The sequence below is a fragment of the Sinocyclocheilus anshuiensis genome, unplaced genomic scaffold (assembly GCF_001515605.1).
Source record: "Sinocyclocheilus anshuiensis isolate Anshui unplaced genomic scaffold, SAMN03320099.WGS_v1.1 scaffold1162, whole genome shotgun sequence".
NCBI lineage: Eukaryota > Metazoa > Chordata > Actinopteri > Cypriniformes > Cyprinidae > Sinocyclocheilus > Sinocyclocheilus anshuiensis.
The window spans coordinates 2,158,298-2,182,477 of NW_015540875.1; the positions used below are offsets into that span (position 1 = coordinate 2,158,298).

At 34.1% G+C, this 24,180-nt stretch overlaps 1 protein-coding gene across 1 annotated transcript in view; it reads left to right on the forward strand.

Moving 5' to 3' along the window:
• The window catches only part of LOC107688260 (CUB and sushi domain-containing protein 3-like), a 311,798-nt gene that overhangs the window by 153,053 nt on the left and 134,565 nt on the right, over positions 1-24,180 (forward strand). The window contains exons 27-33 of the mRNA XM_016485884.1: positions 1,909-2,100; positions 9,523-9,649; positions 10,960-11,162; positions 12,277-12,468; positions 13,084-13,222; positions 17,435-17,622; positions 17,918-18,112. Coding sequence (XP_016341370.1) covers positions 1,909-2,100; positions 9,523-9,649; positions 10,960-11,162; positions 12,277-12,468; positions 13,084-13,222; positions 17,435-17,622; positions 17,918-18,112 — 1,236 coding nt within the window. The remainder of the gene's footprint in view (positions 1-1,908; positions 2,101-9,522; positions 9,650-10,959; positions 11,163-12,276; positions 12,469-13,083; positions 13,223-17,434; positions 17,623-17,917; positions 18,113-24,180) is intronic.

The following is a 24,180-nucleotide window of genomic DNA, read 5'->3' on the forward strand; positions in this document are numbered from 1 at the left end:
GACAAAAGTGAGTACACTCTTAAGTGAAAATGTCCAAATCCATGTCATTTCTTCAGTGTTATCACATGAAAAGATATAATAAAATATTTACAAAAGAATAATTTCCAGTAACAGTCAGCATAAAAAAAAAACTGTAAATATGATAAAACAAAAAATGTATATTTTCAAAGAAACATTTGCCGAGATTATTATATTACATTATATTACAATATATTATATTATATTTCCTGTAGCAAACAGCATAAAAATATTTTTTTTATCACATATTAAATATCGGAACAGTTTGTTATTATTAAATATTATTATTATTAAATTTTTTTTGATCACATATTAAATATCGGAACAGTTTGTTATTATTAAATATTATTATTATTAAAATATTATATTATATTGTTATATATTATATTATATTATATTATATTTTTTTCTAGTAACAAAATGTATAAAAAAACTTTCATACATTAAAATATTATGTTTTATAATACATAATGCATAAAATAAAATGTGAAATTGGATCATAATATATTATATTGCATTACACTGCATTGCATTGCATTATATTACATTATATTACACTTTCACACATTAAATATTACATATTTTATAAAATATAATGCATAAAATAAAATGTAAATTCAGATGTAGTTAGTTTCCACAAAAAAACTATTAAGCTACAAAAACTGCTTTCAGCATCCCTAAAAATAAGAAATGTTTCTTGATCACCAAATCATCATATTAGAATGTTTTCTGAAAATTCAGCTTTGTCATCACAAGAATTAAATATATTTTAAAATACATTCAAATAGAAAACAATTTGTTAAGTAAGGGATCATGTACATCCAGCCGGTTGTTATCTCAGAATAAACCCCGACAGGGAGATCAGGAAGCGGAGGGGTCTTGTATCAGCCTGAAGGGGTTTATTCTGAGATAACAACCGGCTGGATGTACATTATCCCGCTTATTACACGGCTACTTGCCACATAAGTAAATAATTGCGAATCGCGAAATTTTGATTTGAGTTGAAGTATTTGAACGCAAAGCTTCCGTGAAGACAGAAGTTGCGAGCAAGCGGCAAATTCAAACTAGACGGACATTTAAGGGAAACGGTGCAGTCAAACCACTTATTACACAACATTTCACCACAAAAATAATTAAGGCAATAAAAGAATTAAGACGAAAATGTTTTAAAACCTTACCAGTTTGTTAGTTATCTTATAATCCATTACAGCGTACAAAACAATCATAGCAAAATGGCAGCAGCTGCGTTTGTATGAAACGAGAGCGAGTCCGCGATACCAGGATGACATAATTAAATAATTGTACACCATTTTGAATCGAGTTTTAATATTTTATTAGCTAAACAAACGCAAAGCTTCCACCAAGAAAAAATTGTTCAATCAAGAGTACAGCGCCGACTGCTGTTATCCGGATGAGCCTGTGTTATTAGCTTTTACCGGTTGTTATCGAGGGATAACATACCTCGGAATGTCGCGACTGACCAATCAGAATCAAGTATTCCACAGAGCCGTGTAATAATTTAGATTAAAAACTACTCATGCTGCATGTATGCTGCATCTTTGTCAATGATACTAAAATAATACTGAGTAATAATTTTATTATATTTAATTTTTCATTTTTAAAAATATAACAAAATATTTTCATAGAAATGTACACGTTTTAAGTTTGAAAGTATGGGACTGAGATGAGGAAAAAATAAATAAATAAAAGCTGAAAAAAAAAAATAATGAAGGCATTGTAAGATGTTTGCAAGCAAGAAGTTTTAAAAGATGTTTTAATGTGACCTTCATATCGCAATAATCTTGAAATCTCAAAAAAACTAAAACCGCCCCCTGGGAGCACTTAAAAAAACCCACTGATGTTCCTCTTTCACATGTTTTTCTCCTCCAGGTTTTGAACTTTCCCATTGTGACGAACCCGGTGTGCCTCAATTTGGATCCAAAGTCAGCGACCAAGGCCACTTTGCTGGCAGCGTGGTCACGTATCGCTGTGATCCTGGCTACAGTCTCCATGGCAGCAGCATATTGAGATGTATGACGGGCGAGAGACGGACGTGGGACCACCCGCTCCCCTCATGCATAGGTAATCCATTGCAACCCTTCACATGCAGCAGGACGAGACATCGGCTGCGTTCAGAATATCTTACTACCATACTTATCTGCAGTGTATATATATATAAAACAGCAATGCATTTTCATTGCATACTATTTAAAAATAGCATGCAGTGTACCGTATGTACAGTACTCAATAAGTAGTAAGCTAGTGGGTTTTTTCCAAGCACAGCCACTGGCATGTGCATCCTTAATCCTGAGCATTTATCTTTACATGGATTCCACTTAATTGCAGTTGCAGCTGTGTTCGTTGTGTGTCTACAAATACCTTGCATGTTTTTGTTGTGAATAATTGATCTGCGAGAATGTGGCTGTCACGCGTCCTGCACCGGCAGCTCCGTGTTTGATGTGTTTATAGCCTGCTTTTAGTCCTTCACCATCTTACACGTTTTACCCAATTAAACTTTGATCCCAATGCATTGAGGATTTGTGTAATTGTCCTGTTTTGTTCACCTTGTATGACTGCTTCATGCAAACACAAGACTAAAACAGCAATGCATTTTCATTGCATACTATTTAAAAATAGCATGCAGTGTACCGTATGTACAGTACTCAATAAGTAGTAAGCTAGTGGGTTTTTTCCAAGCACAGCCACTGGCATGTGCATCCTTAATCCTGAGCATTTATCTTTACATGGATTCCACTTAATTGCAGTTGCAGCTGTGTTCGTTGTGTGTCTACAAATACCTTGCATGTTTTTGTTGTGAATAATTGATCTGCGAGAATGTGGCTGTCACGCGTCCTGCACCGGCAGCTCCGTGTTTGATGTGTTTATAGCCTGCTTTTAGTCCTTCACCATCTTACACGTTTTACCCAATTAAACTTTGATCCCAATGCATTGAGGATTTGTGTAATTGTCCTGTTTTGTTCACCTTGTATGACTGCTTCATGCAAACACAAGACTGAAGCTGATGTGTGTAATTTTTCTGATTTTGACTACTTTCTTTGATCCCATTTTAATGTACAGAGACAACTTTAAGTAAACCATGGTTATGCTTTACAGTAAGGTTCAGTTCATTGCCATTAGTTGCATTAGGTAACATCAACTAACAGTTTTCACAGCATTTTCCATGATAATTTTATTTGACAAATTACAATGTTAATGTACCTTGAAAAATTAAATACATTTTAATTAAATTGTGATAAATTATAAGTATATAAATGATATTTTTAAATATTTCAGTTGTATTTATAAATATATAAATAAATTGAATAAATTAAAATGAATTTTTCATTATTTTTTTTAATTTTTAAAATAATTAAAAAGTTTTTAATTTTTCGTGATTCAAGATGTAGATTATAAATGCATTTTTTTTGTTGTTGTTGACTGTTAACATGCAAATCATGTTGTATCATATAGAAATTACAAATTACAAATTAAATTAAAGCTGCAAGCAACGTTGAAAGGGTCCCAGTGAACGGTGAGCAATATGCATTTAAAGTGGTAAACATAGGAGGAATATGTCAAAGTCATTTACATGTGCCAAACTTTGTGCTGCCAGCTGGTGGTGCTATGACTATAACTGAATATTGGCATGTAGACGTCTTCAGGCCAGGACATTTATCAAACATATGAAGTTTGGTGCAGATTGAACATGGTATGTTTGAATTGGTGTAAAACATGATATTTCCTGTTGCCAGCAGGTGGCGCTATGATTATAACAGAATATTAGCCTTTAGATGTGTTCAGGCCAGGACTCTTATTGAATGTGTGAAGTTTGGGGCAGATCCGATATTGTATGGCTGAGTCACAACAACTTCTATTCCCATGGCGAAACATCAAACTTTGTCAGGCCACCAAGGACACACCCTTTAACGACAACTCAAGACCTTCGCAATTTAACATCGCAAAGGCCTTTAGAGTAGACTGACCAAATATAATGTTGATGTCATTAAATCTCTTGGAGGAGTTTGTTAGAGCGTAAAACATGCTACTTCCTGTTGCCAGCAGGTGGCGCTATTACTATAACTGAATATGGGCATGGGCATGTGTTCAGGACAGGACTCTCATCAAACATGTGAAGTCTGGGGCAGATCGGACATTGTATGCCTGAAATAACTCTTCCGGTTTCATTGCAAAACATCGAAGTTTGTCAGGCCGCCACGGACATGCCCTTCAACAAAAACTCAAGATCTGTGCAATTTAACGTCACGAAGGGATTTAGATTATACTGACAAAATTTGATGTTGATCTGTTTAAATCTCTAGGAGGAGTTTGTTTAAATACAACGCCTGAAAATGGCAAAAACAGCATAAAACTTGCAGAGAAAATTCAAAATAACAGACTTCCTATTGGGTTTCGGACTTCGTACAGGGAGACTTTTTTGTAGGTATTGGTGTGTTACATGTGTCTACTGAATTTCATACACGTATGTGAAACATAGCTTGAGAGGCACTTTGTTAAAATTTTATAGGTGGCGCTATCAAGCTATTTTGCCATAGCCACTTCTGAAACCCGTATCGGATGTAAATTTTTGCCACTTCTGGTGTGTGTGCAAAGTTCTATGAGATTTCGAGCATGTTTAGGCCCTCAAAAATGCGATTCACTGCGATTCAAGAAACAATTACAATATTATATGTACTTATATTATATATATATATATATATATATATATATACACACACACACACACACACACACACAAATACACAAACAAATGAATTAATGTATTTAAAGAAATTAATTACAATTTTTTTTTAAGAAATTTGTAGTTTTTTAAAGATATACTTAGTTTTTTGAAAGAAATTTTTGGTTTCTACAAGATTCAAGATGTAGGTTGTAAATGCGAAGTAATATCAGAGCTTTATCAAGTTATTTTTAATTTGGAGTAAATGAATTGTGCAACAGGAAAGTGTATTAAGCATGTTGGTTGCAACATTGATTTCTTGTCGACTGTTAGCATGCACCAATTCATCTTAGTGTCGCTTGCTTATTTGGTCAGTCGAGAACTACAAAACATTTAGCTTAGCAATGCCATCTTAGATGTTTACTGGTTGTGTTTGTATTTTGCTGTTCAAGGATTCATTTGCATTGTTAATCAGAGATTGGTTCATTGTTCAAATCCTGAGTTTAATGTGCTTATAAGAGCTTGTACTGTTAATGACTAGATAATCTCTTGCTCACGTAGCCTTGAGATTTATACAGTGCAAACATGAAATACTCTTGGGGAAAATGTTTTTTTGAGTACATACTCATTTGGAGAGTGAATATTTATAATTACCATGTTGAAAAGACCAGCATATGTTGTGTTTTGGATGCTGTTTGCTGCTTCAGAATGGGATGTTGTCCAGGATGGCGATTCGGCCACCAGCTGCACAATTGTAGACCACTGAGAAGCTCTAACTTCTAAACCCGTTAATCGCATTAAATTACTATTTACAACTTCTGCATGCTCTTCCATTAGTTTTCCCTGCAAAGTTAAAGCATATTGTTTGCTGGTTATCAGTATAAGTATGTTTTGGGTACTTTCATACTTACTAAGCATGGCTGTATAGGCTGCTCTGACATGATTTTATTCTTGTATAAATTCTTAATTATCCAGCATGCTGTTTTTATGACCCCAAATTAATTGAGAGACCACATGGATTATTTATACTTTTAAAAATTAGTTTGTCGTGACTCATGCTGCATGAACATTTGAACTACAAAAAGTTCAAACCAGTTATAGCACATAAAAACATACATTTTCTTATGAATAACTTTTCTAATTATATGTTGATAAAAATGCATATTACTTGTTAGCTGCCCAACTAAATAACAATAACCAGGTTGTGCAGATTAGTATTGGCCATATGATACCATATAAGATCTTGAAATTATTATTTAGTTATTAGTCAGTGTGAACTATGGAAGCTTGTTTCCTCCACTGAATAAAAATATTATTTAGTGACTTTTCTCACAATTCTGACTTTTTTTCTCAGAATTTTGTGGTATTAACCCACAAATGTGAGTTGTACTGTTAGATTTGTGAGATATAAACTCACAATAAAGTAATTAGAATATAAATATATACTACATAAACTTTAAATATAAACTTTGTTGCTTTTTTCTCAGAAATGCAAGTTTATTTCTTGCAATTCTGAGTTTATAACACGGTTGCAAGTTATAAATTGTGAGATATAAACAATTTCAGAATTGTGAGCTTACCTTTTTCCTCAGAATTGGACTTTATAACTAGCAATTTCAAGTTTATATCTCACAATGAGAGAAGTCATCAGAATTTTGATTTTATATATTCATTTTGAATTGCAAGTCAGAATTATATATATATGCATTTCTTTTTTTAAAAAGTCAGAATTCCAAGATTTAAACTCAGAATTCTGAAAAAAGTCAGAATTCTGAGATTTAAACTCAAAACTCAGACTAGCCAAACCGGCTCTTTCCAGCATAAAACGGCCTGGAATATGTGCCATGTTTTTTTGTTTGTTTGTTTTTCAAAAGGGAATTGGCTTTAGTTTCTCTTTCTTTGTTTCCAAATCAGTCACTTAAAGTTTAATTTCACTAAAGATGCTACCTTAGAAAGCAGCTGACTATGTAGTCAGCACAGGTAGATCAAAGAAAAAAGCCTCAGTCTCAAAATGCTTCAATCCCATGCAAACTATAAAATAACTTCACGTAAGTTGATTGGTCTCATACAGCCATCAATATTTACGAGTCCAGCATGTATGATGAAGTTGATGAAGAATAGAGCAGTCAAGATGAAGTAGCCGTGCTCTCTGTAGATGGTATCCGGTGAGCAGATGCTGGAAGCTTGCCTCGGGGGTCTGCTTGCTCTTATGACAGCGCCTTGGGAATTTAGACATCAAAATGGTGCACATTGAGGCTGTGCTAAATATTTCATGCAAAAGCTAGCTGATAAATGCCTCACTTTATAAAGCTATTTTCCCTCTTCACAAAACAGATCACATGCAATTATAAAATGCAGTATAAAATACAAATTTTTCTAGGTTCATGTAGTTTTCCTCAATTACTAAGCAGGTAGTTGTTCACCATACAGATCACTTTCTGCTGTTATTTCTGTTAAGATTTATTTTTTTAATCATTCTATCTGGGTTTTTAGAGACCTTAGTGCTGTATGTGTAAAAATAAAGTAGTATTTCCAGCAAGCACAATTTGACGCTATATAATGCAAGGGGTTTAGGAGTGGTTGCAAAGGGTTTCTACTAAGGGGTTCTAAGTTTCCAAGTGATTGCTAAGATGTGGCTAGGTGGTTGATAAGGTGTGCTAGGGTGTTCTGTATTGCTGTTACTTTTGCTCATACTCTGGGTTAGAGGTCACTTGTCATGCATGTTTGAACCACATATGTGACCCTGGACCACAAAACCAGTCTTAAGTCGCTGGGGTATATTTGTAGCAATAGCCAAAAATACACTGTATGGGTCAAAAGTATAGATTTTTCTTTTATGCCAAAAATCATTAGGATATTAAGATCATGTTCCATGAAGATATTTTGTAAATTTCCTACTGTAAATATATTAAAACTTAATTTTTGATTAGTAATATGCATTGCTAAGGACTTAATTTGGACATCTTTAAAGGCGATTTCTCAATATTTTGATTTTTTTTGCACCCTCAGATTCCAGATATTCAAATAGTTGTATCTCGGCCAAATATTGTCCTATCCTAACATACATCAATGGAAAGCTTATTTATTCAGCTTTCAGATGATGTATAAATCTCAATTTCGAAAGATGGACCCTTATGACTGGTTTTGGGGTCCATGGTCACATATAGTGATCATAATATCATAGAGTCTTGGTTGTGAGCTTTTGCGAATTGGATAGTTTTAAGAAAAATTTGTTTGTGCACTTTAAGGCTGCATTATTTTACTTGCATTATTCAGGCTTCAGTGGTAATGCTGGTCTGTAGTGTCACAACCTGGTTATTGTTTTAGGTGGATCGCTGACAAATTACGTGCACTTTTTTTTTTCAAGATGCAATTTTAACACATAATATCATATACAAAGGTACAAAACTGTCATTGGGTTGAACCCTTTCAAAAGGTTCTATACACTTTTGTTGCCAAATTGCACTTTCAGAGTGCTAATATGTAGAATTTAGAGGTAAATAAGATTTCTAGTTCACCCCAAAATGACATTTTTGTCATCATTTATTCACCCTCATATCGTTCCAAACCCGAGTTTCTTATGTTGAACACAAAAGAAGATATTTTGTAGAATTTTGAAGAACCAAGCAGTTGTTTGCCCCCATTGACTTCCATAGTAGGGAAAGAAATACTATGGAAGTCAATGAGGACCATCAGCTGTTTGATTACCAGAATTATTCAAAATATCTGCTTGTCTAGGTGCTATTAACCAGTTTCACCATTTCGCATTTCATTTAAATGATCATGCAGTAAGACAGGTTTCCCAAACCCTCCGCCTGCATTTCCATAGGTTGAACAAACACAAAGTCCCGCTCTAAAATCACGTGGTTGGTTGATTCAAAGTCAAGTCAAGTCACCTTTATTTATATAGCGCTTTTAACAATACAGATTGTGTCAAAGCAACTTTACAGCATTAAATAGGAAAATAGTGTGTCAATAATGCAAAATGACAACAGTAAACACTCAATTTTCAGTTAAAGGCAGTTCATCATTGAATTCAGTGATGTCGTCATCCAGCTCAGTTCAGTTTAAATAGTATCTGTGCAATCAAGTGGTGCTCAAGTAAAAAGAGTAATGTTTTGATTTTGTGTTTACACTATTCAGGGGAATCAGCCTACGAATGGTTTACTTAGTTGTCTTTGTATATTGAACTTGAATATATGAAAGTATTAAAAAAAAGAGAGACACTCCAGCTCTAAAGAGGCCATTGAAAATATATCAGACATCATAATCTCTAGTGGCGGCTGTCTTTTTCTCAAATGTGTCTCTGCGTTCATTACATTACCATTGTAATGACAGTAGTTTTTTTGTCACGATGAAAGCTGTTCGCTCATGAGAAGAGCGTTTGCTCAGGCTGATCCATAATGCGCTACAGAAACAAGTGCTTTAATGAGCGATGTAGTGCAGATATTGTGTCTCAGACCGCCATAATGAATATGATAATACGTCCTTTATTTTTGTGATATATGCAGCGGTCCACAGCTTTTCATGCAAGGCCGTGCTCATAAATAACATGGACAGAGTTTTAACGTTTAATTAATGACATGCACAAGCAATGTAGTTAAAAGTGGCATCTCGTGCATGCATAATTACGGCCCATTGTTGCACGGCCACGTCGGGACGGTGAGGGGGCGGCGTGGTCGTGTCTGATCCAGCAACAGAGATTCCAGCGGCCCGAGTCTCCGCAGAGCTCATCATTAACGGCAGAAAGAAAGCTCTGACTGAATACATCATCTTCGTGGGTGGGAGTTGACAGCGCAATAACTTCTTGTTTTGATCTATTGTAGCGGAGTGTGGGGGAAGTTTTAAAGGTGAGTCATCCGGACGGATACTGTCTCCCGGATACCCGTTTCCGTATGACAACAACCTCCGTTGCACGTGGACCTTCGAGGTGGACTCCGGCAACACTGTCAGGTGACTGATTATTGAGGTGGAAACACAGCTGATTAAGTCACTGGCGAGTGATTAATTCAAATTTTAGCCTGATGAGTACTGTTAGTGTCTTGGTGATATTGAAGCACAGATTGCTGAAAGCCATAATGGGTATTTAGAGAGCCGGTTAAAGGCATTCATTTGAGGAATTGCACAGGAGAGAGTCAAGCTTATTAATGTTAAACAGATTGCATGGACCCTGACCTCAAGTGAAGTATATCTACCTCTAAATGCTGGAAAATGTCGTCTTATTTTATTATGATTGAGGTCTTTGACCTGTTTACGATTGAAAGTCTGCTTTAAATCATCATTGGTAACACTTTACAATACAGTCCCATTAATTAATGTTAGTCAATGCATTAACGTTAGTTAATACTTTAGTATATACAAATACAACTGTTAGTCGTTAGTTCATATTAGCTCAGGTCCAATAAAGGTAAATTGTGTCATTTTTTTTGCCATACTAGCATGAGCTAATCAGCAGAATAATAATGTTTTTCAAACTGTCATATTAGTTTCTTTTATTGTGCTTTTATTTGTAGCTTGACAGCATCAGAAATATTGTCTGCTGAAGTACAAAATTGACTAGAACTAAAAATTAAAATATCAAAATAATTTAAAGCTGAATATGAATATTAAAAAATTAAAATGTCAAAAGCACATATACAATAAAAAAATAAATAAAAGCCCAATTAAAAATACTAATACATACTATACTACTATATACATAATACTAAATTAACACTAAAATTATCGATTAAAACTATATTCCCTAAAATCACTTATTTAAACTATTTATTTATTTCTCTAATCGAAATGAAGAAACACGTGGAGTATTGTTTTTGCTGCTTTTTTAAAATAAATGTTCTGCTGATTTGTTGATACTAATATGGCAAAAAAAAAGACACACTTTACCATTAACAGATACAACTTTTGAAAGTATTTATGTGCTTTAGAAGTACTTTTCTCGCTTAGTTCGTGTTAAAGGGATAGTTCACCCAAAAATGAAAATTCAGAATTTCTTTCTTCCGTTGAACATAAAAGAAAATATTTTGACGAATGTTGGTAACCAAACAGTTGCTGGTCCCCATTGACTTCCATAGTATGGAAAATAAAAATAAATAAATAAAAACTACTATGGAAGTCCAATGTGGACCAGCAACTGTTTGGTCACCAACATTCTTCAAAACACATGGCAGATGTTGTGAAGTGTTACCTAATTACTGGTACATGGGAATTTTAGTCTATGTAATTCAGTGTAAATCAGGTTTTAATTTAAGTGTCTGTTTTAGTCTGCAGTTCTTGGCTTTTGACACGGAGGCATCGCATGATATCCTGAAGGTTTGGGACGGGCGTCCGGAAAACGAGATGGCTCTGAAGGAAGTGAGTGGTTCGCTGTTACCCGACGGCATCCACAGCACTCTCAACGTGGTCACCATCCAGTTTGAGACGGACTTCTACATTAGCAAATCTGGATTCGCCATTGACTTCTCAAGTAAGTACTTTTCTTTCAAACCAGAGAGTTCCGCGGTACACAGTTGTAGTATCAAGTAAAAGAAAATTAGCTAATGAAGCCTTTGAGATGAATGGTGAAACATTTTTAGTAGAGATGGATGGCATGAATAAATGTTCCATAATTTTCAAACTATTAATTTTATATTACAGTAATGGTGTGTGTCATGATTATAGTTGCCTGTGCTGGAAATTAGAGTTTGATTCATCTTTCATGAATCACTCTAAACACTTAATTTCAATGAATCGATTCAAAACTTTGTGTAGAAATAGTTTAAATAAAAATAACATACTGTATGAACATAAATGTGGCTGTTTATTTCTCTGAGGTTACATTTGTGCATATAAATAATAATAAATAACTGTACTTTTTTCAAAAAACTTGGGGTGGAAGGAAGTCTCTTCTGCTCACCAAGGCTGCATTTATTTGATCAAAAATAGTAAAACTGTAATATTGTGAAATATTATTACAATCTAAATGTTTTCTATTTTAATATATTTTAAAATGTAATTTATTCTTGTGATCAAATCATAGAAATCAAGAAGTATTTGAAATCTTTTGTTACATCATAAATAAATTTACTGCCACTTTTGATTAAATGAATGCAACCTTGCTTAATAAAAGTATTCATTTCTATCAAAAAATAACACTGCTCCCAGACTTTTGAATGGTAGTGTATGTTCCTTGTGTTTATTTAGTGAAAAACAGTGCAGCAAAGATGCATTGATTGTTTTTTTTATTTATTATTTTTTATTATTTGACTTTTTGCATAAGACACTTTGAATGTAATTGCTTAAAAAGGTGCTTGGCCAGAATAATGCTTCCTCAGCCTGAAGAAAGTAAAAACCTTTTTAAAGTAAATACATAAAGAGGCTTTAAAACCCCTGCATCCATTAGCAAGTGATTTTGCAGTACAGTAGCTCAGACTTATTCCACACCCGTGTTAGACGGTTTTCTGCTCAGCCGAGCCCCCACTGAGCCATTGTTCGCTACCGAGGCCACGCAACCTCATTTCCGAGCGGGAAATGCTACCTCCTGCGGAGATATCCTGGTAAGCGAAAAGTGAGCACAGCTGGTCACCGTTACCATTTTGCAGGTTCAGTGGCGACCGCCTGCAGGGACCCGGGGACGCCCATGAACGGCAGCCGCAGCGGAGAGGGCAAAGATCCCGGCGACACGGTGACCTTTGCGTGTGATCCGGGCTACGACCTGCAAGGCGAGCCCAGGATCACCTGCATTCAGGTGGACAACAGATTCTTCTGGCAGCCCAGCCCTCCTACATGTATCGGTGAGATTTATTCAATTTGCAGCGATGCCGCCTGAGGCCTGTGAAATACGGGCGGCCTCTCATTTCACACTTGTCAGCTCTGACGAAATGTCTAAGATAACTAGCCGAAATGACTTGAATCACCCTTTATAAAAGGCCTGGAATAATAAATCTCTTTAATGGAAATTTCTGATCACATACCCAGTCAGCACTTAAACCTCTAGGTTGTAGGAAACTGGGGTGAAGACTTCCCATGATAAATGCTTCTAGGAAACTGCATTTATTTTCTGGATAGCGGGAATCTGTGAAACCTATTTTCTTTCAACTGCCTTTAAATTTGAGTCACATTTAGACATTTTAAAGGTCAATCCGGTTTAAAGGCAGAGCAGGAGCTTAGGAATGATTTGAACGGTGGGGGGGTGGGAACTTATCAGCTTGGCTCATGAATATTAATGAAGTGGTTTGAATTTGAATCATAGCTAGTTATTGAATGATATATTAGCCAACATGGTCATTTACGCATGTGATATCTAGACATTTTGAGATAAAGTAGCAGCGCTCGCACACTACGGGGAGGGACAATTTCATATACTTTATTATCTCAGTACTTTATTAACAGAAAATAATCTCTTTCAGCTCCTTGTGGTGGAAACATTACAGGCTCATCTGGATTCATTCTGTCACCGAATTTCCCCCATCCGTACCCGCACAGCAAGGACTGCGATTGGTTCATCACGGTTCACCCTGATTATGTAATTTCCTTGGCATTTATCAGGTAGGATCGTCTACTTGAAGGACTATATGTCATTCTGAAAACAGGAAGATTTTTGTTAACAGAATTTTTTGTTACTCCTCCAAAAAATTTAAGAACGTTTTTATCGACTCTAAAAAGTGGTGTAACTATCATTATCATGCTTTATAGTTTTTTATTCATATTTTTAATTAGATTTGATTCTTGTTATATTTTTAGTTTTTTATTTTTATCTTTTATTTTTATAGTTTTCATTTTAATTGGTTGTTTTTGTTGTGTTTGTCATTTTTATTAGTTCTTGTTCTTTTTAAGTATATCTCTGTTTTCATTTTTATTTGAGTTTTAGTTATTGTAGTACATCAGTTTAAACTATGAAAATTAGAAATGTTGCCTTGTTTGTTTTATTTCAAGTACTTATTTCACTACTTAAAAAAAAAAAGTAAAAAAAAAAAAAGATTATTCCAAACTTCTTTAAGTTTTTTCCCCCTAAGAGTCTCAGCCTTTTAATGAGACTTTTTTTAAATATATATATTTTTTTATTGCTTTTTTATTTCTCAAGATGGATAAACTACCTAGACATTTTGACTGTCCCGCAAAAAAAAAACATCAAACTGAATTTTTGAAAAGGTTAATCATAGAGGAAATGTTTTCAAGTCATTGTCAGTGTGATTTGCATTTTTAATGTTTCTTTGAATAAATTATTACATCTGAACATATAAAATGAGTGTCACGTCACTGACCCATAACTGGTTCCATCTTAGACTGTAAATTAGAATTTGGTATTGATATATCAGACTGTGATCTGTGCACAAAAAACTCAATTAATTTCAAATTAACATATGACTTAGAATTGTGTTTTTGTCAGTGTAGTAATTGGAAAAAGATCTCTCTAGCTAGATATTCTCTGCGAGGCGTAATTTCAAGTGACATTATTACAGTATTTACAAATTTTCTCAAATTAATGGCATATTGTTGGTGCATTACCATAGCAGTCTTGGGACAATAAACAAATCTTCATAATGACATTAATACGGCAGTCTGCTCTCATTGCAGTACTTAATGTGAAGTGCAGCATTTTCTGACTACATTTTCCCAAAGCATCGCTGTGCCATTTATGTGCATTTTCCACCCACATCGGATGTTTCCACTTCATAACATTCCCCCCACCTGAAACATACAGAAAAGCCTCTTCAAAACATTTTCTGCCTCAAATGACCCAAAAGGTCTTTTAGGAAGGTCACAGGCACAGGTTTTAACAGCCTCAGCCGGGCACATGGTGGAAACTGGATGGAGCTTGTCATGTTGTCAACAAGCACTTGATAAATGTTCATGTTTCTAATAGGATGCTGCTTATTTTCTCTTTCCTGTTTTACAGCCATCACACTTTATAAGCAATTTGCATTTCTACACTGCAAAAAATGAGAGATTTTCTTTTTTAGTTTTAAGCATAAAACATTTTTTCAGAAAACAAGACTTATTAGCTTTGTACTTATTAGAAATTGTTTTGCTTCTGAAGTAAATGTATTTTGATTTAAGAATATTTAGATATTTGTACTGGAATTTAATTTAAAAGAAAAAGTACTTAAGAAGAAAAATTGTGACACATTGAGTCTTTTTTTTTCTGAAAAAAGTTTGAGTTTATGCTTCAAATAAGAAAAAAATAAATCTGCAAATGGGATAAAAAATTCTCTTGTTTTCCCTTTGAATTAAGTTCATTTTTCTTATTTTCAGATATTTTTCTTGTTTTAAACATAAACCCAGTGTTAATTTTGACAGCAAACTTTGATTTAGTTTTAGTCATAGTCTTTTGATGAAAATGCCATTTAGTTTTAGTCATATTTTAGTCATCTGAATTGTTTGTTTAGTTTAAGTCAACTAAATAACATAAATTTTTAGTCGACTAAATCTAAAGTATACTTAGTAGACTAAAATTTAAAGGGTTAAGTTAAACTGTAATGCATTCTTTTTTTTATTTCTGTTTTGGTTATTTTAGTACATCAAATACTAAAGCTTATAAACTAAATGAAATAAAATAAGTTTTTTTAATATATGTATTTTAGATATGTATTTCCTTTTCTATAGATTTGTTTTATAATTTCAGTTAACATTTATTTTATTTCAATTAAAGAAGAATATTTTATGGTTTTAGTTTTAACTATAAAACCCTGATGCTAGTAAAATGTATTTATTAAATACTATTTTGAATAATGTTCTTAGGCCGTCCATCCTGTGATGGGGAATCTCAGACAGAAGCTACAATAGTTGTTAATTAAATGGAAAATTAGATTAGATACAGTTTATGTACCCAAAATATCAACAATGACCAGGAAAAAAGCTTGAAATACAGTGTGACTCTTATTTTGAAATGTCTGAACTGTGGACTGTACAGTTGCAGGCTGCTCATTCAAGTTCAGATGAGGGAAATAAAATATGAATTCTTACAACCATTTAAAACATATTACCATATAAATATCGTATAATAAACATTGTCATAATTCAACATTAGTTCATAAGCAATCGCTTGGCATAAATGTGCACTATTCATTGATTACAACCCGCACTGAAGCAGTCAGAAACGCTGCTGCGCGAGTCTGTAGAGCACGCCACAGCGCCGCGTTTTCCCGCGGTTAGATCACGACGGTACAAATACAATGCAAATGTACTTACTGTAACTACCACATAAGACATCAGTCCTGACTGAGTCTGACTGCATATCTTCCCAAATCGTCCTTCCCTAACATTTTCGTCTCGTTTTTACGAAAATGAGAGTATACGACATTGACAAAAATTAGAGTATATGTTAATTTTAGTTTTTGTCATTAAAAACTGTTTTTTTATTTAGTTATCATCTCATTTTCGTCGGTGAGAAAATGTCGTTGACGAAAATTATGACGAAAATAATTCGTTAAATAATTAACACTGCATAAACCTACTTGATTTTGATACATTTTACAGAAAACAACAACAAAATTAAGTCATTTTCCTTCTTGAGTAAATATATGTTGATTCAAGAATTTTTATATACGGTTGTGCTCATAAGTTTACATACCCCTTGCAGAATGTGCAAAATGTTAATAATTGAAACAAAAGAGGGATCATGAAAATTGCATGTTATTTTTTTATTTAGTACTGCCCTGAATAAGCTATTTCACATAACAGATGTTTACATATACTCCACAAGACAAAATAATTAATTTTATTAATTAATATGAATATTTAATATTAATTTATAAAAAATGACCCCAATCAAAAGTTTACATACCCTTGAATCTTAATACTACAGGTGCATCTCAATAAATTAGAATGTTGTGGAAAAGTTCATTTATTTCAGTAATTCAACTCAAATTGTGATTTCCTGGGTGATCCATGACTGTTTTTTTATATTTTGTGATAGTTGTTCATGAGTCCCTCGTTGGTCCTGAGCAGTTCAACTGCCTGCTGTTCTTCAGAAAAATCCTCCAGCTCCTGCACATTCTTTGGTTTTCCAGCATCTTCTGCATATTTGAACCCCTTCCAGCACTGACTGTATGATTTTGAGATACATCTTTTAACACTGAGGACAATTGAGGGGCTCATGCATAACTATTACAAAAGGTGAAAACGTTAGGATAGGACAATATTTGGCCGAGATACAACTATGTGAAAATCTGGAATCTGAGGGTGCAAAAAAATCAAAATACTGAGAAAATCGCCTTTAAAGATTTACATTTACATTTACATTTAGTCATTTAGTAGACGCTTTTATACAAAGTGACTTTGACGTCCAAATGAAGTTTTTAGCAATGCATATTACTAATCAAAAATTAAGTTTTGATATATTTACAGTAGGAAATTTACAAAATATCTTCATGGAACATTATCTTTACTTAATATCCTAATGATTTTTAGCATAAAAGAAAAATCGATAATTTTGACCCATACAATGTTTTTTTTGGCTATTGCTACAAATATACCCCAGCGACTTAAGACTGGTTTTGTGGTTCAGGGGTTACATATGTGCTATCAAAGTAGTTTAAATGACCGTGTGCTACAGTATATTCCCCCTCCTATAGTTTTTTAAAATCTCACTTTTTGATCCCTTTTTTGTCATCCCCTTTGTGTGCAATGATTTGCAATGACACGCTGACAGAATTTTCAATTGTTGAACTAATCCTTCAGGAGGAGTAAATTGCGTAGAAAAAAGTCAATAGATCACTGCTTGCACTGTATTTTGATCCTACACTTGTCTTCTCTCAGTTTCAGCATTGAGCCGAACTATGACTTCTTGTACATCTACGATGGACCTCACAGCAACGGTCATCTGATCGGCACATTTCAAGAGAGTAAGCTGCCAGAAAAGGTAGAAAGCAGCTCCAACATCATGCACATTGCGTTCCGCAGTGACGGATCCGTGAGCTACACGGGCTTCCATCTGGAATACAAAGGTAATTGCTCTTTTGTTTCGGCCTGGTGGGTAAAGAGGCTGTTCTCAACCTGGATGTATGCCCTTGAGAGATGCACTTATTGATTTTTATCAGTAAATGATGACAGTGTGTTCATTTTTTGGTAAACGGTTCCTTTAAGATTGTCATGATATACGGTTTCAAGATGCTTGAGCGCAAACTGGAAAGTTTCAAAGGTTGACAGTTACTCACCGCTTGGAATTTTCATCCCTTCAGATCTTTTCATCTTCTACAGCTTTAACATACGCCATATGTCTTGTGTTCCTCTCCCGTATAGCTAAACTGCGTGAGGCTTGTTTTGACCCGGGCAGTGTGATGAATGGCACTCGGTTGGGTGGAGACTATAAGCTGGGCTCCACTGTGACCTTCCACTGTGATCCAGGCTACCAGCTCCAGGGTTATTCCAGTCTCACCTGTGTCATGGGCGGCACCAACAGACCCGAGTGGAACAGAGCTCTGCCCAGCTGCCAAGGTACGCTCACGTTCCCATCTGTATTGTGCTTAGAACATCCCCTTACGACCCAAATACCAGCGTGACGCTCTATTTTTGGAGCTGTGTGGGATACAGCGTCTGTTTGCGTGTTTTATCCTACAGTAGTTTTGCTTGTGAATGCAAGTCAGAATTGTACAGTTTTTCTTTTCTCCCAGATCAACACGAGGGTGTTTACATGTACTCCAAAACACTGATAAATTTTGAAAATAATCATTTGAAAAATACACTTTACAAATCAGTAAACCGCATACTAGAACACTGCCACGTGTTAGATAGCGAATAAGCTGTCAGAAAAGGGCAAAATCGAGGTGTGACGAGCTTTCGCTAATAAAAGAACATCATTTAAGGCATTTTTGTGACCTTACACGTCGGCAAATTAGGCACAATCAGTAAGATGTGCATGTGAACTCTTAATGAGTGTCAACAAAACCCTGATAATAACTATCAAAAATCACCTCATTATAAGAGTCTGGTTTATGAGTTTACATGCAAATCAGTAACCCCACAGACATAAGAAGGTGAAGTTTTTCTTTATGGTGAAGTTGCTGTATGTAGGGAGGAGCTTGATTTTATTTAGTTGTTTATTTGATAAGTTGTTTCAGAGGCAGAGCAAGTCAATACATTTTGCTGAAAGTTTATGGATAAAAACTATTTTATGTGGAATAATGTGCACGGATGAATCATTCTTAGTAAGGTCAGTGATGTATATTAAGAAGTTAAATTGGGTCAATTTTGATTTCATGTTGATTTAAAATGCAAGACGAACATTTAATAAACTTACTAAAAGTATTTGCATGTAGAACAGAATTGAGGTAACATGCTTAAATTTCAAGGTAAAATGCATTGATTGGATTTGTTAATAATATTTAAGGTTTTACAGGTAAAATTATATTGTTTAAGGTGTAATATTTCCTTGTGCAAAAACATATTTAATAAATAAAATGCTGGACAGGACTTGATTTTATGCATTGAAAAAGGATTTGATTCAGTGTTATTGCTATTAACTATAAAACTAATAAAAATGTTTTCAATATTTGAAATAAAGCTGTAATAAAAGATAAATATTAAAAGAAATAACAAAAAAAGACAAAAAAAACCTAACTACAAAATTAATTTAAAAATCAAATTTATTTGGAATTGATTGGATTGTGAAAAATTGGCATTGCATACTACAGTCAAGTGATTGGAATGAGCGGAAGTGTCAAAAATCTAGGCATGTTATCCAGATTTAGAGTATATTTATGACTTTTTGCAGATGAAATATTACTGTTGAAGATGACTAAATGACATTGCATGCTATCAAGTTATTAATTGTAAGCAGTGTTGGGAAGGTTACTTTGGAAATGTAATAGGTTACAGATTACAAGTTACCCTACTTAAAATGTAATAAGTAGTGTAACTTTTCAATTACTTTATTAAAGTAATGTAACTGATTACATTTGATTACTTTTCAACTTAGTTTTCAACTGTTAATCATTTTCAAACATGTAAACCAGGCAGGGTTAAACTTACAATATGTGCTCAACACTGATAACTGTCAGACTTTCGAAATCCTTCATCACTTGAATTAAGATTATAATATTTTAATTCTAAAGAGGTTAAATACATATTTAAAATCATAACAAGAAATAGTTTAATAGCTATGATACTGTTTTTGAAATCAAATCTTTGCATAGCTATGACAGGAAACACTGGAATCTAACAATGCCATAGAAAAAAAACAGTTGATCTTAAAAAAAAATAAAGCATATAAGCATGTTATAAACTTCTGAAACATTGGTGTTTCATACTTTAGAGCAGTCACTGCAATTTATGAAAGAACTCAATTCAATCTGTGGGAGTGTGTGTGAAAAAATCAGATATAACCCCCTTTGTAATCCTTAACATTTTCATAAGTAACTAATTTAATTACACATTTTTTCTTAGTAACTGTAACTGATTACAATTACTTTTATTTTGTAATTAAATTACGTAATTCCGTTACATGTAACTAGTTACTCCCCAACACTGATTATAAGTGGTGTAAGGTCTTTCTGATGAAGCTGGCTGCCCAAGGGACGATTGCTATAGGCTTAAGGCCCGTTCCACTAAGAACGATAACTATTGAGATAACTGTAACGATTACTATATTAGCATCCACACCAGTATCGTCCGTTTATTCTAAGTGCACACTCATCTGCCAGATTAAATTCTCGAGTTCGTTACAGCAGATTTGATTCTGATTGGCTGTCAATGTTATCTTTCATCAGTTGGAAAAAAAATTGTGATTCCAACAATATTGTTTCTCTGTGCCTTTATCGTTATAGTTGTGGTGTGGCTATTCTTTAATATTGAGAACGATTTTTAGAACTATATCTTTATCATTATCTTTATAGTTAATGTGGATGAATGGCTACACATAAATGTGTGCACACACTGTCAGAGCTGTGTGAGATCACTACCATCCTGCTTTTTATATATATATATATATATATATATAATTTTTGTTTTGTTTTGTTTTTTTATGTGTGTGTGTGTAAACCATAATAAACTACCATTCAGAAGTTTCGGGCAAGTGAAATTAGTTTTTTTTTTTTTTTAACTAGATTAATACTTTCATTCATTCATTCAAAATTGATCAAAAGTGACTGTAAAAAAAAATTTGTAATTACAAAAGATTTTTATTTAAAATAAATGCTGTTCTTTTGAACTTTTATCTTTATAGTTATCGTTCTTGGTGTGAACGGGCCTTTAAGCTAGTTGAGAAGTCTGGTAGAGATAACCATGAATCAGTCAAAGTCCAGTATTTGTTCTCTGTGCAAACAGAAATGTAGTTGACAGAGAGGTCTTTGTATCCATGTATTTTATAGAGGACACAAGTGGATGGTAGAGAAATGAATGACAAAGAAATGGAACAGACGTTTTCACATGTTTGTGCATGGTTTGTGCATGAGGCGTCTGACACAGCCTTGAATTGATACCGCACAGATCCGGACTGAAGGCTGGTCTATTGATTTCTGAGTTTTTTTTCTGCATGCATGCATGGCTGGCCTTGCTGACCCTCTTTGGATGAGTTTGTGTTGGAAATGCATCATATGGAATGAGCCGCCAGTCCGCTGGAACAAAAGCAATGGTTTTTGGTTATAGTGCAGTGGGTAACAACTCAATGATTCAGTAATGGCTCATTGTTCTGCGCTATTTTGCAAATGATCTTCACAGAGCTGCTGATATAAAGCATCGCTCCCCACATCTCCTAAGAGACAGTGCAAATGTTATGGAAATACTTTATATTCAGCATATTTTGTGATGTTTTTAGCTATGCCTGGGAGAGTTGGACTGAAGACGAAAGTTTTACTTTAGCAAGAGCTGTTACACCAACTAGTTGCCGACTTATCAGGCAGATGCATGTTCAGTGGATTCAGATCTCAGTGGACGGTTTCATCAATATTAACTCTGTTTGCTGTTTTAATACATGCTCCTGGTCTGATAATCGCAGTTTTTCTTTGTAAACGTTGAATAAAACTCCATGACTCCATTCTGGTATATACACGTATTTAATATTTTGGTAACGCTTTAATATGGGGACCAGTTCTCACTATTAACTAGTTGCTTATTAGCATGCCTGTTATTAACATACTGGCTGTTTATTAGTGCTTATAAAGCACATATTCTGCATGACCATATCCTACCCAATACCTACTGTAAATCTAACAACTACCTTACTAACTATTAATAAGCAGCAAATTAGTAGTTTGAGGCTATTTAAAATAAATGCTGTTCTTTTGAACTTTTATTCATAAAAGAATCCTGAAAAATACATCCAGAAAAATATTAAGCAGCAAAAACATTGATAATAATAAAAAACCTTATTTAATAATTGAGCACCAATAGTATTTGATTAGAAATTTTAACAGCAAGTCAGCATATTAGAATGATTTCTGAAGGATCATGTGACCCTGAGGCTAATAGCAAAAATTGGACCTTAAAATAAAGTGTGACCAAGATTTTTTAATGTTTTGAAAGTTATTTGAAAAAAAAAATACAGTATTATTGCAAAATAATTAAAAACAATTTAACAATTTAAAATAACTGTTTAATATCTTATTTTAAAATATAATTTATTTCTGTGATGGCAAAGCTGATCATCAATATTAAAAACCATTTTGCTGCTGTATATATACAGTAGTCAATATTTGAAGTGGATCAAAACCTTTCATAAAAGTTATAAAAACAAAATGCGTTCTTGTCTTAGGACAACTTTGATGACCTTTTTTGATCCACTTCAAATGTTGACTAATGTATATATTAGAATGATTTCTGAAGGATCATATGACCCTGAGGACTGGAGTAATGATGCTGAAAATTCAGATTTGCATCACAAGAATAAATTACAATTTAAAGATATTCAAATAGAAAGCAGTTTGTTTAGAAGGTAATATTATTTCATGTTTTATTGTATTTTTTGATTAAATAAATGCAGCCTTGGTGAGCATAAGAGACTGATTCCCAATAACTTTTTCCTATGGAATATCCTATTACACATTCATATTTGTCAGATTACAGAAGTTTAAGTAAAACTAAAATTCAGTTAGTTGTGCCTCAACACTAGTTACACATTTTTCTGTTTTTAGGTCTCAAGTGCTAGTCTATGTCTAGATCCGTCTCCTGCCAATTACTCGGCTCTCTGTGTTTGTCATGGAGGATGAGACAGCGGTCACAACACTCTTCATTCCTGCCACTCTCTTCATAGGTGTTGTTTCAGGCTTGTGCTCTTCCACCTGGAAAGCATTGATTAATAATGGATGCGTTTGTGCTGGGGTCTTGTGTACGGACTGTTTCACCCTGCCACATGTGCACACAAACCCACAAGGGCTTGATGGGGCATCTGACGGCTCTCTCTTACACTTCCTCCAGCTGTGAGACCAGCTCACGGTGTGAAGAGATGCTGGATTATGCGCTGCGGCTTACTTGTGCCTCTGGAGACGGCGGGGACCCGGTGTACATGTGCATGTGTGCAGAGTGTGAATTATGGGGGAGTTTGATAGGATTGATCCTTCACAATGGAAGTCAGAACGAAATATACTTATGATCCGGCTTTATGTAGAGCTGTGCGATTTATTGGATCTTTACAATATAGTCGCAGTGATTTGACAACATTGTTAAAGTGCTTTTTATGTGGCCATCAGGTTTCCAGAAGTGCGAGTGATCATCAGACTAGTTTTACTATCGTTTTCTCTCGTGTCAGTTAGGACAGAAAATTCAAATGAAAATACTAAATAGAAATAAAAACGATTTCAACTGTTAATAAAATTATAGTAATATCACAATTATACTAAAATAACACTGATTGATGTATATAAATGAAAATAATCAAATATTATTCTTCCAGATATAAAAAGTGTTTAAAACATGCCTTGGTCATTTGATAACGGTCTATTTTTACTGTGTTTTGCTTCTTGCATGCAATTGGCTAATTGGCTTTTGTAAATATTGAGAGCTACAGTGTATTCAAAAGACTGAAATGATCAAGTTAGATTAGATATCATATATTCAGTGCGTTTATATTTCTGCAAAATGTTTGTAATTTTAACGAAATTAGAACACAATTGCATTGTTTCCCTTCGATTTACTGTAAGTACGTCTTTGAATAAGTTATTACACATAACAGATGTTATGCATACATATAGTCCACAACACAAAATAATGCCTGAATTTACGCAAATGACCCCATTCAAAAGTTTATGTACACTTGTTTCCTAATGTGTGTATTTACCTGGATGATCGGTTTCTGCGTTTTGTGATACAGTAGTTATTTGTTCTGAGCAGTTGAACTGCCCACTGTTCTTGAGAAAAATCCTACAGGTCCTGCACATTATGTAATTTTCCAGCAACATCTGCATTTTTGAACCACTGTATGATTTTGACATCCATGTTTTCACACTGAGGACAATTGAGGAACTATAAGAGCAGGGGGTGAAAACTTTTGGAACTGAACGATCAGGGTAAATAGTACTTGTTTTGTCTTCTGCGAAACTTTTAAGTAATTTCTGAAGCTTCTGAAGGACAGT